Below are 14613 nucleotides of genomic sequence, written 5' to 3'. Positions count from 1 at the left end.
ATACCTTGCACACTGTGAACCTGTAGAATACCTTGCACACTGTGCACCTGTAGAATACCTTGCACACTGTGCACCTGTAGAATACCTTGCACACTGTGCACCTGTAGAATACCTTGCACACCGTGCACCTGTCCTGTTGTCGAGGGCTGTTAACAAAGCCACCCTGCGCCAAACAGGCGCCACTGTATCAGTGACGACCATTCAGTGATAAAGTTCCGAAGGAGTGGGAGGAAAGAATACTCCGGTTTCGTCTCCCTCCCTCTCCCGTCATAGTGCAAAGTCACCTGTAGGTGAAAACACTTTCCCGCCAACCAACCAGCCAACAGGTTCACCACGGCGACGACATGTCCTGCTAGCAATACCATGTAAGTAAATAAACCAATTAATTGGACGATAGCAGCCACAAAATGCAAATAAAAGATTGAATGAGAAAGAAGCTGTGAAATTATTAACCTGGGGCTGGAAAGTACATCCACCAACTTTTAAGTCATCCCTTGACTACTTCCGCTCGTTGGGATTGAGGGGAGGGAAGCACACGAGAGCTGCGGCAGCTGATAAGGTCCACCACTCAAGTCTGTCTCGAGCGACAGACAAACTTGCAGGTGTTGCACCGGACGAGCGACAGACAAACTTGCAGGTGTTGCACCGGACGAGCGACAGACAAACTTACAGGTGTTGCACCGGGCGAGCGACAGACAAACTTGCAGGTGTTGCACCGGACGAGCGACAGACAAACTTACAGGTGTTGCACCGGGCGAGCGAGGCGACAACTTGCAGGTGTTGCACCGGGCGAGCGACAGACAAACTTACAGGTGTTGCACCGGACGAGCGACAGACAAACTTACAGGTGTTGCACCGGGCGAGCGGTCCCCTCCTTGTCGTGTGTAAACTAATTCCGCCTGGGGCCGCCTCTTGTCGGTACCTTGGAGGACAGTCTAGGACAGAGAGTGGTGGGTCACGTGGCTTGCTGTTGCAAGTAGTGTTTGCGAGCGTGTCCTAGTCTGTCCTAGTCGGTTATTTCACACTGTGAGTTAGGGAGTCGGGAGGTGACAAAAGAAGTAGACAGAGAAGTACCCGGAGAAAAGGTACGGATGGTCAGTCCAGTACACAGATGCTTCGTCTACAGTGTGCATACTGTGCGAGGTCAGCCCGCCTACATCCACCCGCACCCCGACAAAAGATGTCAGTGGCTGACACACGACACTCACTGCTCTACCTCACCACCTCCTCCCACCCCTTCACACTTTTCTCAACGTTGCCAGCATTGTCAAGGTGATGACGACAACATTGGTTTAATATGTGTACATGTGTATATGTGTGTGTATATGTGTGTATGTGTATATGTGTGTGTATGTGTGTGTTTATGTGTATATGTATGTGTTTATGTGTGTGTTTATGTGTGTATATGTGTTTATGTGTATGTGCTCGTATAAGTAAGCTCTCCGCGGGTTAGTGGGTTTTTGCCGTCTGCCAGAGCAGACATGATTTCACTCTAAATACCCGTATATTCGACTTAAGGATAAGGCGTTAATGAAAGGTCGCCCAGTTCATGCCCTTGATATGTGTGTGTATTATTATGTTTATGTCTTTTATACCTCCATCAATGCAAGGCTCGTTAAAACTGTCTCGGTGATCCAGCAGTTGTCTGCCCTTGTACATGGCACGATTACATCTGAACAGTGAACGCGATCGATGATTTGTTTTCATCCACTGCGAAATTTCTCAGTTAAGAGACGTCCTTGTGCTGGTGATGAACACCGCGCAGTGAACGCCGGCCATGAAGTTATGAAGACGTGGAGAATGACTGCAGTCACGTGATCACTTACGCCACCCGGGTAAGCGTGACATTCGTTTGCTTTAGAAAAGAAATAGCATCTGAAAAGCCCAGCTCTCTGCTGTCCACAAGCCGATGTCAGATCCTGCCTACGGTTACCTCCCTCTCTCTCTCTCCTTCAATCAGTCGATGGATCGATCGTCGACCTCTTGATGGTTTCTTGCTGGGATCACACAGACAAGTACGTGGCGTTCTTACGGCAAATATTTACCTCCCAGTGCACAGGTACCGGTCGTCAAAACACGGGCCCCAGACAACAGTCAGGTGAGCTCGAGGTTCCTTGACGAAGGAACCGACTGGAGGAACAAGGCCGTGACGTCACCAGTCCTATATTCGCCATACAATTTCTGACGTCACGGCCTAGTGTCCTTTCAAGTCACCATTGGTCTTCACTGGGTTACAGTGACCAGTAAAACACCCGGTGTGACTGTCACACAGCCTCCTACTCAACGTTCGGGTCATTCCGTGCACAGAAATACCACCCATCCTCCACTCTACCACCCTCCGCAGTGAGACAATCGCGGTGGCAACTCACGTAGTATGTGAGCAGAGGGTGTGGACTCCAGTGGCAACTCATGGCAACTCACGTAGTATGCAACGAGAGGGTGTGGACTTCAGTGGCAACTCATGGCAGCTCACGTAGTATGCAAGGAGAGGGTGTGGACTCCAGTGGCAACTCATGGCAGCTCACGTAGTATGCAACGAGAGGGTGTGGACTCCAGTGGCAACTCATGGCAGCTCACGTAGTATGCAAGGAGAGGGTGTGGACTCCAGTGGCCGGGCTTCCCATGTGTGGGTGTAGCGAGACAAGATTTCCAAGCAAGACACTCGCCCAGACAGCACGAGCTACGAGCTATCGCAACTACACGTGCATGGTGTGAGTCACCCCCTCCTGTCATGACGGGCTGGCCACCGCGCGCTGTGTGCATTATATAACTGATACTAATTACTCCACTGCCTGATAAACAAGAGTTATTTCTGTGCTGAGGTCCGACACGGCCAGACCGCGACTACGTGGCCAGCGGCAACTTCCGGCAAGGTGCGGGCCTGCGGGCGGCGAGGTCACGTGACTGCCGGCTGCGCGAGACGACGCGGGTGTCATGGCGGAGACGAGGTTTGTGTCGGAGACAAATCACACGATGACCGCCACACACGTGTCAGCTGAAGGATCTGCAGGTATCTATGGCGTGTACGTGTCTGCACTTATCTGTCAGCTGCTCAACTGGCTGGTGAAGTGTGTCGGGCCGCCCGGCTGTCTGCGCGACGATGAGTGGAAGTGGAGGAACCTGCTGGTGTCCTGGCTGCACGCACTGGTCTGTGTGGTGTGGTGTCTCATCAGGTGCACATCAACCTTCTACATTTCCCTTAAATAATGCACCACATGCATTCTCTCTTGTAGTGCCTTGGCTTTACTTCAGGTCATTTCAATTTTCTGACATGCTTGGATGTCCCTGTCTCTGAGCATGAAATGAATCAGTAATAGTCAGGAAAATGTTTACAGCTGTCGTCAGAGTAACTGCCATTTATTTCAACAACTATGTATTGTCATCGACAGAAGATTTCCTGGGTACAGGTGTAATAAAATACCAAATCTTGATATTTGCGAAAGAAAAGTTCTGTCTTTCTGTTTTCGTGCCATAAAAAGGCATAATCAGATGGTCTGTAACCAATATCATTGCTCTCAAAGAGTCAGTGTTGATTAAATACACATGTTAAACAATCCAAGTAAAGCATAAACAAACCTGTCAGATTAGCTTGTTGTCTGGAAGAATTTGCAGCCCTATGCTCCTTGAGGAGAAACGAATAAACTAAATGAAAGTATTTTAAACAAGAGTGTAGATAAGATGCTATCTACTACATTGCAGGTAGAAGCTAACAGTGGTGTCATTAGGAATATTGCCCAAACTGTAGTTTTATTGTGAATGCTCTTTTAAATAATCCAGTTCTTTGTTTCATGAATAATTATGTTCGTGATGATGATAATGAATAATCATCACATTTTTTTATAAGAGCACAAAGTACTTGCAGTTTTAAATTAAAAGCAAATATGAAAATTTTTAAAAATTGCATCTGTACCCAACCACAATAAATGCACATCCTTTGCTTAACCACACCACAAGGAAGTTAATGGCCAAATGATATTTGATACAATTCAAGTATTTTTTGTAATGATTTAAAGGAATGTGGTTATTAAGTGTTCATCGACAATGAATAAATTTTAACTTTGAGAATGAGATAGACATTTACATCTCGTTTTTCTTGTTGCCTCACTCCATATATCTTTATGTACATATACATACATATACATTCTATTGTATTTTTGCCACTGTTTGCAGAAAGGTCATAAATGGATATCACTCTTAAATTCTCAGCATGCATATTAAATATTTGTATACATGATAATGCAGGTGATAATTTCTATGAGATATCAGTATAAGATTATTTAAGTTATCCATGTTACACTTCTTTTTTATTTTTTATTTATTATTTCCATTTTCATAATTTCAGTGTCATCCTATACCCTCACATGTTCTATGATACACAGTACTTCCTTAACAAGTGTATCTTGTTCCTTGTGGCTTTCTCAACAGGTAAGATACTTTGTGTGTGTAAAGTGTGCATTCACCATACCCACCGTTGTTCTCTTCGAATAATATTAAATAATCGTATTCATCATGTTCATATGCAGCATGTCAGTAACTGGATTTTTGTTTAATAAGCTTGATTCTATTGAAATGGTAGATGCAATGTTATAATAATAAAATCTTCAAAGAGCTGCATATTCAAAGGCCAAAAAGCAACCAGAAATTAATTTCAAATGCTGTTTGACGGTGATATAACATAGACATGTAGAACAGATTATAAATAAATTTTTTAAAAATCACTCTATGGCCTGATACATGTTCACTCTCAAAGAAAAACTAGTAAGTTTCATGCCAGAGATATTGCCTCTCTCACAGCATTTGACTAAAGTGAAATCATGGCAGTTGGTGAATCTGTTTCAGACTTCTCAAAGCACATTTGAGAAATATTTTGTACATTTAGCTTAGTTTCATGGCTTCAAGGCTTAGAAAAGCCTTTTCTTTTGTCCCAGCAGATGACAATCACAGTGAGAACTATAACAATAGAGTGATGTACCTCTGCTGTCCTGGGCTCAAGTGAGATTTTGTGCCTGACACTTATTACAGGTGCAAAATGTATATTTTCCAAGTGGAAAGTCTAACAGCTGCAAGTAATATGCTGTAAATTACAGAGTATATATATAGATTTTTAAAAAAATCATTTAGTATGGTCTTTAAAAACTTTAAACATATTTTGGACAAAGTGGAGTTCGAAAGAATCTGTCCCATGGACTAAAGGAGTGTACAAACTTGCATCATTTTTACAGTCATATATCATCTATATATAAAACAGACCTCTGTTACAACTTCATAAACTTTAGAAAGGCTTTTGACAATGTGTTGCATTGGGGGTGGGGGGGGGCTATGGCATGTTTTGTGAAAATTCATCATCAAAGAAGCTCTTGTCCAAGTCATCAATGAGCTGTATAATAGCTCAGCAAGTATAGTACTGCTGGATAACCTAATGGAAGGGGTTTTTTTCACACGAAAGTAGGAATATTTCAGGGGTGCCACCTGTCACAGACACTAATGGAGAACTGCAACACCTGACTTACATACAGACAGCTTAAACGCCTATGGTTTGGAGACCAGCACTGACAAGAGTAAAGTTATGGTCACTGGCAACAGTAAAGCAGATATCTACATAAATGGGGCATGGCTCAAAGGGGTAGACAGTTTTAAATACTTGGGCACCACCCTCTTCAAAGATAGCAGCTCCACAACAGATATCTTCATCAAAACTGATATCAATAGTGGCAATGGCTAGGCTGGACAGGGTCTGTCACATCCATAACATCAGGTTTACTGGTATGAGATGGTCTGGTTAGGCCATGTTTTTATGTGGCAAGTGAATTGTCCACTAAAGTCTCATCTCATTCTTTTTCAGGTACTCTTATCTGAAAGTCTCTCTTTTCTCCCTTTCCAAAAACTCAGAACAGATTGAAAACATTGGTGACTGATATTCTTGCTGATTTCTGTAATGTGCAGGGTACTTCCTGTATGACTTTATCGACATTGCTATCAACGGGCGCATGTTGAGTATGTGGGAAGTTGAGCTGCATCATGTGGCGGTGCGTTTTTTCCTTTCATCTTGTCTGGATAGTTTATCTAAGGTGGACAGTGCTCAAACAACATCAAGGATATGATTGCATTATTTTATTCTTGTTAAATTTAGTTTGCTTTCTTTCATTCTGTTTGTTTTCTCCGCCAGTCACTCTGTCTTGTTACTTTCTCAAGCCCTTCCCTCTTCCATGCCATTTGCTTTTGTCCTGAATGACTGAAGAGTAACCTGAATAACCAGAAAAGTAACCTGAATGACTGAAGAGTAATCTGACTGACTGAACTATTTAATATAAAGCCAATAAATAAACAAGCAAGAGAGGCCTTCAATAAATTTCAGCTGGTCTTCTCTCTTCCCACCCACCCCGTTTCCTGCGTGTGTGTAATAATTTTAGTGCAGATGAATAATTATTCCTTTCATTTGCAGGTTGGAGGTATGTTCTACTACAATCTCTACAATACTGAATGGATTCCATTCAACATCATTGCTTTGCTGATTGAAGTCAACTCCTTGTTTCTCCACTCTCGTAAACTGCTTCAAATGATTGGTGTACCCTTCACCTCATGGCTGTATCGCATAGTCATTTTCTTAAACATCTCTACATTTGTTATTTTCCGTGGGATCCCTTTGATCGCAATTTCCATAGCTCTCACTCAGTGGTATAGTCGGGTGACCTTGACCTATTACCTTTCTCTATGTTCGTCCATGTTTGTGATGCTTGTCATGAACCCTATTCTGTTCATGCGGCTTTTGCGCAGCGACTATTTACGTAAGGGCACGTCCAGAAGAAACATTAAAGTGATGAATGGCAACAACAACCATGTTGGCTCTGTAGCCCACAATAAAGAGAGCTGACAAGTTCAGTGATCGATTGAAGCCTGACAAGTATTATGATTAAAGAACAAAATGTTTCCTTTGTTAGGGTTTTTGTGGTGGTGGGGGGGGGGGGGGGCAGGTTGGACTGATATGTTAGTACACAGTCTGCGTACATTTTAGGCATCTTGTGTACTTTTTTACTGTTTCTATCATCATTATATCATCATACAACCAAACCATGGTGGGAAGGGGTTGGGTGGGAGTGTCATGTGATTTTATGAATCAACCAGCCTAGGTACATTCCAGAATCATGTACCTTTGCACCTTTTGTTTAAACAAGCTATGAGTGTAGATATGTTCTTTTATATATTTATACTCTTTGCATTTGATTATACAGATGATATATATTTCAGGGTTGTTATATACTTTTGTACTTTTTGTGTTATTATACTGACACGATGGAGCCTGGTCTGCCTACAGTGAGTTCTTGTCGTTATACACATTGTAAAATGTGTTCACTGACATTTTTTTCTCTCAGTAAAACTAAAATTATGATTTTGGGCAATCACCATAGACTTGATCTGATTTTGCAAGGTCTGAATTCCACCTTCATGTGCCATTGTTGTTTTTTGTTTGTTTGTTTGTTTTTTTCTTCTAAGTCCTTTGCCTCGTGAAGTTTTCTAGTCTTGCATATCTATTCGTTCAGTGATGTCATATTCGGCCTAATTTTACAGATTTTGCTGTTGGAATAGTCACTATAAACAGTGATAAATTTGTAGTCATAACATGGGAATAAATTGGGGCATTTGTGATAATTTTCTGTTTTATTGTCATAAAGTAAAAATAGTATTGTGGTGAATCTCATGTTAGGGAAAAAATGCTATTCTACACCACTCTGATTGTAAAATCTGGGTTTCTTATATTTTTTTTCATATTCCATTAGCTTATAAGAGAAGTCTTTTGTTTTGTGGTTGCAGTGCTTGTCAAGTCATTCACTGTCACTGTTTATTTTACTGCAAAATGTTTTGTGGAAAGATTTTTAGAAATACTGATTTTTAAAGAATACCTATCAAAATATGCTTTACTTGTTTTACACTTTATTTATAATCAGTTATTTCCCAGCCTTTGGTTAGAGTTATCTAATTTTAATTTAATATGAACAAATAAATGTTTTTATATTGATATTGCATGAAGTTTATTTGTTATTGTGATACATTCATTTAATCTTTTGTCATAATGGCTTCACAACATGTTTTCTTCTCATTATTTAATACTGTGGATGTTCACATGGTAAACATTAAAGCTATGTTTGTTTGACAGTAGAGGATATGTGGTTGCTAAGGTATCTTTATACCATAAAAGATGTGGATCTTGGGCCAAACATTTCTCAACCCATTCTTTCTTTGTATACTTTGTTGCTTGCATACATAGTAACCATTGCAGATAAGTTATTCTCTTATACATATATGTTGGGATGATATGATCAGATGTGTGTGCTGCTGCGGCTGATAAAGCTTCTTGTCCACCTTTCTTGTTCATCTATTTTTTTCTCTAGTCCATCCAGCCCCTTTCATTAGTCAAGCAGTCTTATTTCTGGAAATTGTCATTGTTCTGTTGTCAGTATTTAAACAAAGTTTCCCAGAATCATAATAATCAAAATCAAGAGTCAAAATAATAGAGATATATTTATTGCATTTTTTTATAGATGCAGTCATTGGAATATTTTCGTATGTTGCATTTTCAGATATTTTAACAACTATAGTGTTCATGTTCTATTCTTTTTAAACAGATTTTTTTTTCTTAATGCAGTCTGTGATGTATTTATGGAGTTAGCATCAGATGTTTTTTTTATCTATGGAAGGGATATATTTTATTAAGAAAGCATCATAATTTAATGTATTCAACTAGCATATATGCAAGATTTAAAATTTGATCACGATCTATTAGGAACATTTACAACATAAGGTGTATCTTTATGTAGAGAATAGGATGCATATTATCATCCAGTTTAGTGCAATGGTCATGTTATGACTAATGCCATGTGAGTGTTCATATTGATTCTTAGCTCTACAGCTGTACCTCTGATTTGTGTTTTGCATTTTTGTAGCCAACTTGCTGGTAACCAGCTTCAGCGTCACTTTGAGTGTAACATGCAAGTTGCACTGCTGGTGGTCAAAATTTGTGTATTCTTTTAATGAAAAAGTACATCTAGTACATCTTTATTACAAGATGATGTATATTCAATGGTGTTAGAAATTTTCTTTTATATAATTATAGATTAAGAAGTGAAGTGCCTACTTTTTAAAGATCCTACTTTTGATTCTTCGGTGTGATGTCTCTTATTCATCCAAGAAATATGTTAATTGAGTGAGGGAGCTGATATTGCAGTTAGTGTGTTGAGTGTTCAGCCATGCTGGATATGCTTTAAAATTTCATTTGTGACTGGAGAAACACTCTGTCAGCAAGTATACAACAACGCTGTCATTGGCCTGGCCAAATAGTGTCACTTCTGTCAAAGTGATATGATGAAACATAGGTAACAAAAATCATTTAAACCTAGACTTTTTTTTCAAACTCATCTTGAACCTAATTCTTTTAAAACTGACAATTGAATAGTACTAGCAATACTATGGTAATATGGTGGCCTGATCAGAAGTATTATCGGTATTATCAGACCACCTTTTTCTTTGCCTAGTCAGATGGATTCACACAAGCACATCATATACACATAGCAGGTCACTAAATGAATATATACCTATCAGGGCTTCTGCTTACGCAAAAAATTGCGTACAGTACGCATTAAAAGTTCGGAGGACCCCTTCAATTTTCATCAATGAGGTCTCCTTCAAATTTGGGCGAAGAACAGGGACCCCTTAAAAATCTGATGAAGGGGTCCCTGGGACCCCAAAGAATTTAGCCTTAGCAGAAGCCCTGCCTATGTACACATACTCAGCCATTCCATGCTTGACTTTTGAATGTAGAGAGCAGTTGTTTAAATTATTTATAATAGTCTTTAACCCCAAAAAGCCAGAAGTAGCCTTATACACAAAAAAATCGGGAAATTCAATGCCAGGTGTTCAACAACACTGCCTTTTCATCAAAGACATAAAGAAGTACTTTAACACAGACATGCTGCAGTTCATGGATCACTGTTGTGGTACAAATGTTCAGGAGATCTTTATTTAATATCAGAATATCAGGGATGTGCTAGGGTTAGCCAAACCAAGTGAAGGACTTTGTGTAAAAGACATCGAGAAGACACAGGGCAAGAAGATATGTTGCATAAGCTGAATGAGTTACTGCCTCTAGTCAATAATTCTTTACAATCAATGCATCAAAGTCAGACATTGCCAAAGCTGATGGTGGAATAAGTTGCCATCTGTCATCTATACTTTATAGTATATATAAAACAGAACTAGAACATGATAATCAATAGCCTTCATGTAAAAGCACATCTGATTTGTATCATTTAAAACTCCATGAAAATGTCATTGCAATATCATTATTTATTTTATATATGTGCCTCCAAGTGGTGACATTGACTTTTGATCTTAAAAAGTAAGGTTTGATGCAGCATTTGATATGTTTTGCTGGTAGGACTGTGACACACGCAGTGGAGCCTACTATCATTTTAACAAGTCATGATCATACAGCTGAACTGCTCTTGGCCAATATAATGCAAGCTGTGGATGAGCCTGTCTGTATTCGCAACTCCTAGCCAAAGAAAGCATTTTAATTAAATTTTTAGAACATAATAATAATGAGTCATTCACACCAGTGATGACACCAATGTAAATGATCTTGTTGCTGAGTGCGATTTCTGAATTAATGTCAAATCTTGTTATCATAACAAATGCGCTTTATGATTTTGCTCATCATCTAGTTACTAGTAATAAACACACTAAAAATAATAATGCCTATATTGTACTTGGTTGTAGAAGTCATTCATTGCACACCCCACACATACATCAAGGAGTCAATCTCTTACGTATTTTGGGGAAAGATTTGCTTAAACTACTTTTTTCAAAATTCCTTGTGTCTGTGAATACCATAAGGCTGCTTTAGCAGGGCTGTCTAATGTGGTGCCAGTGAAGAAGTATTTTTTCTAGTGTACCAACATTGGTCATTGGTGGGAGCAGAAATTTTGATGCAAGAGAGATATGTGCTTGCTATTATTATCGGTTATAAAATATGAATGAAAGTTGCAAAACTTAAAAATAGTTAAGAGTAAAAAGTATAATTTCTCATCACAGATCTGCATTCTTGACAATGGTTAAATTATTCAAGCAAAGTACTAAAGCATTTTCTTTGTGTTTTGCATGTCACTGTTTCTGCAGCAGACTTTCTTTTTGTAACTGCTGCAGGGACAAGAGAGGTGTTCCAGGCTAATTTGAGACAAAGAAAGTCCTGAAGACAATAAAGAAAGCATCAAATGTAAAATAGAAATGGAAACCTGACACATCATCTGGCATGTCACTGCCATCTACACTGTCGTTTCCCTTCTCAGTCCAGAACTCTTTAGGTGCTTTCATCTTCTTCCTCTCCCCCCAACCCCCCCATCCTCCAATGATTTTTGTGTGCAGCTCAGCCCTTTACTCAAACTTTTCCAATGTAATACTTTCTAATGTAAAACAGATAATTAGTAAACAAATGATCAGAAGATTGTTGATTGAGATGAAAGTAGTCCCTTACACAGCAATTTCAGCATTTCTAAACATTTTAATCTTGGCAAGAGAAACAGCATTAGCTTTGGCCTGGAACACTTTCATTTGCTTAAACAAATGGAAAATCTGCTTTAAAGAGAGAACAGCACCTTATTGTTGTCTAGTATTCAGACTGTGCTAAACATCCACTATGTGACGAGATGTTTATATTATTCTGTAATTTATATATATATTAACAAACTTTTTTTGTTTGGTCTGTATTATCACCTAATATGTCTTCAATTCTAAGTCGATATATACATACCTTTATATATCTCAGTGTTAACTGTTAATTGTATCTAATGTACAGAAGCCTAAATTCCAAAACTTGTTGCATAATACTGGTGATAGGTTTTGTAGGTTTTGAGTTGATAACCCTTTTCAGAAATCGTTTCGTCAACATTTTCCATACCATTGCAGTGGGTTTGTGTAGGTCACTTTCATGTTTTGTCCTTGAAGAAGGGCTTTATCAGAAATACGAGATGTGATGTTTCAATGTGCATGATGATGAAAAATGCTTTCTGGATTAAGATATTAGAGCCATGCAGATCCAAGGGGTGAACTCCAAAAACATTAAAGGTTTATTTTGTAGTTGTTTAGGGGAGAGGGAGACTGAAACTAGCGAATTTTCCTGTCTTGATGTACTCCAAACCCACTTGCCGCTATATAGGTGATGCTATCTCACTATATTGAATGCTTGGCCTTTTAGTGTGTGTGTGAATGTCAAAACTGCCTGTGTTTTGTCTTTCACAATTGAAAAGGTAGCTATCAATCAATTTTTGTTGCATGCTGATTTATCTGACATTATGAATAGTAAGATGGCTTCATGGTGGTTTGTGATGAACATTATCAACTACTGTATATCACCATGGCAATGTAAAACAGTTCCCTGGCAGTGTTCTTTTCAGGTATCTGTCTACTGATGAAGATACATAAATGAAGAAAATGTAACCAAATGTTCATGAGTGTGATGCTGGAGTTCTAAAAATAAATTTGGGCAGCAAAATTACAGAGAATGACGATATGATTCACGTCAGTTTTGATACCCCAATCAAAGATGTATGGTAACAGCTAAAGCAACTCCAACTCATGAACTGAAAGAAAATAACAGGCTATTCTCCTTAACAATACAGAGTATTATAAACCAAAAAAGTCTAAATAAGAAAAAAGGTGCTCAGGACAAGGCAATGTCATTATTGTGTACTTGAGATTGTTTTGTACTTGTTTTACATAGAGTATGACTTGTTTTACAAAGAGTATGACAATCTCATGTTTTTTTGTTTTGTTTTTTTTTAAACATTTTGACGCAGGAAAGATAAATCAAAATTCTGAACAGTACTGAAATTCACATTTCAAGGTCAGTACCTTTAGTCACTGTTCAAGTGGCAGTTGAGAGGGCTGTGTTGGTGCATTTATATTTTTCTTCTTACATTACTGAAAGTGTAGTTGTAATGTTATATGTAACAGTGAATCCAAATATATTTTTTAAATGCCTTTGCCTATTACATCTAAAAAATTTACCTTACGCAAACAATATTTCCAAACTGGGTGGCAGATGTCAAACTGTACTCTAGCATACACCAGTGATGTTGTTTTTTCTAGATAGCTTGTTTCAGAAAGATCTGTATCAAAAGAACAGCAGGAGTGATGTGGCAGATTAGTAGGTGCCTCATCAAGTGCACTTCCTGCATAATCAGAACAAACTATTTTTTGCTTACGAGCCCTATTTTCATAAGCTAGTCCACATTTTTATGTAGAAAAATGCAAATGTTGACAGATATAATCTTTTTTTTCTGCTTATGTACTAGACATTCTACCTTGTATTTTAACATTGTTATATCTTTACCTTTTTGATAAGTTGTGTCCAATGATAATATGTTTATTAGTATAGCACTTTTTCCTACCATTAATCCTATCCGAAAGATAATTTAAATGTCTTATAACAGTTAAGGGGTTGTGTCCTATATCTTTAGTACACGAATCCTGTGTAACTCACATATTTTCCAACATTACTTTATTCATTATGATAATTCAATAGTACTACATTCTGTAATAAATTCATATCATCATAGAAACTTGAAGGAAAAGGCAAATGAAGTGGTAAATTGGGCTCGCATGATACTGGAATTCTGTTGCTTTTGCGTAAAACTTAAAGAGCTTTTTACTTGCATCATAACACAACTCTGAATCAGTTCATGGAGAAAACCATATTGTAGTGACACCCTTCATGTCCAATAGTTTATTTTGGTCTGCACAGTTCATACATAGATCTGAGTGAAGGAGTGGAGAATGGCACATGATACAGGATGAAGTTAAGAAGAGACAAGTGAGTGGCACTGCAGCAGTATGTACAATATTATCATGGTTGCTGTAGAGAAAGATTCCCATCATGTCAAAGATCTCTTTTGCAAAATTGAATGAAAGTCAGTGCAGGCCTCTTTTAGTGTCATTATTTTAAATTGGATTGTGCTGGAGGTATTATTTATACACATTCTTGCTTAGAAAAAGAGTGTACCCACTACTTTCTTAAAGTTGTGCCTTTCTTGTCAAATGGTGCCTCACATGACTCGAAAAAGAAAGCACAGTTTGCTCCTCTTTGCCAAAAATAAAAAAAAAAAAGTATGAAAACATGGAGGCTCTAAACTAGCCCAGATGTGCATTTTACATACAATTGTAAGTACACTCTTTCTTTTGAAATGATTCAGAATGTTGGTATTATTTAAGCCCAATTTTCTACTTTACATGCCTTTAAGAACAGGTAAGTTAGCATGCGAGCGGCCCGGTGGCGCAACTGTTAGCGCTGTTAGCGCCTGTCACCAATACAGTGAAGGTTGGCTGCCCTGAGTTCATTTCTCGTCTCGGGCATGCTGTTCTTTCTCTGCACGTGACATCTGTTTACAGAGCTGGCCGCCCTCCGCCAAGGACGGTCCCAAGCCCGGCTGAAAAAGGAGGAGGGTTGGGCGTGGGGCCAGCACCCCCACCCCATAAAACAAATCCTTGCTACCAAAACATCGACAACAGTTAACTGTCGTCGATGGCCTATGCCCCAGGAGGGGCGAAGGGCCTAAAAAAAAAAAA

General features: G+C 39.0%; 1 protein-coding gene across 2 annotated transcripts; it reads left to right on the top strand.

Moving 5' to 3' along the window:
- Positions 1–777: 777 nt before the first annotated feature.
- Positions 778–14154, top strand: LOC112563221 (TLC domain-containing protein 2-like). 2 transcript variants are annotated; one of them, XM_025237041.1, is made up of 5 exons: positions 778–1272; positions 1727–3173; positions 4343–4425; positions 5944–6026; positions 6443–14154. In XM_025237041.1, exons 2-5 carry the CDS (start codon positions 2935–2937, stop codon positions 6869–6871), a joined length of 834 nt encoding a protein of 277 aa, XP_025092826.1. In that variant the 5' UTR covers positions 778–1272; positions 1727–2934; the 3' UTR covers positions 6872–14154. The 2 variants fall into 2 exon arrangements, with proteins under 2 accessions (XP_025092826.1, XP_025092827.1); XM_025237042.1 differs by lacking the exon at positions 778–1272 and having other exon boundaries at positions 1329–3173.
- Positions 14155–14613: the final 459 nt, after the last annotated feature.

The sequence above is a fragment of the Pomacea canaliculata genome, linkage group LG4 (assembly GCF_003073045.1).
Source record: "Pomacea canaliculata isolate SZHN2017 linkage group LG4, ASM307304v1, whole genome shotgun sequence".
Classification (NCBI taxonomy): Eukaryota; Metazoa; Mollusca; class Gastropoda; order Architaenioglossa; family Ampullariidae; genus Pomacea; species Pomacea canaliculata.
The sequence above is the reverse complement of the archived record's forward strand: the minus strand, read 5'-3'. Positions and strand labels throughout refer to the sequence as shown.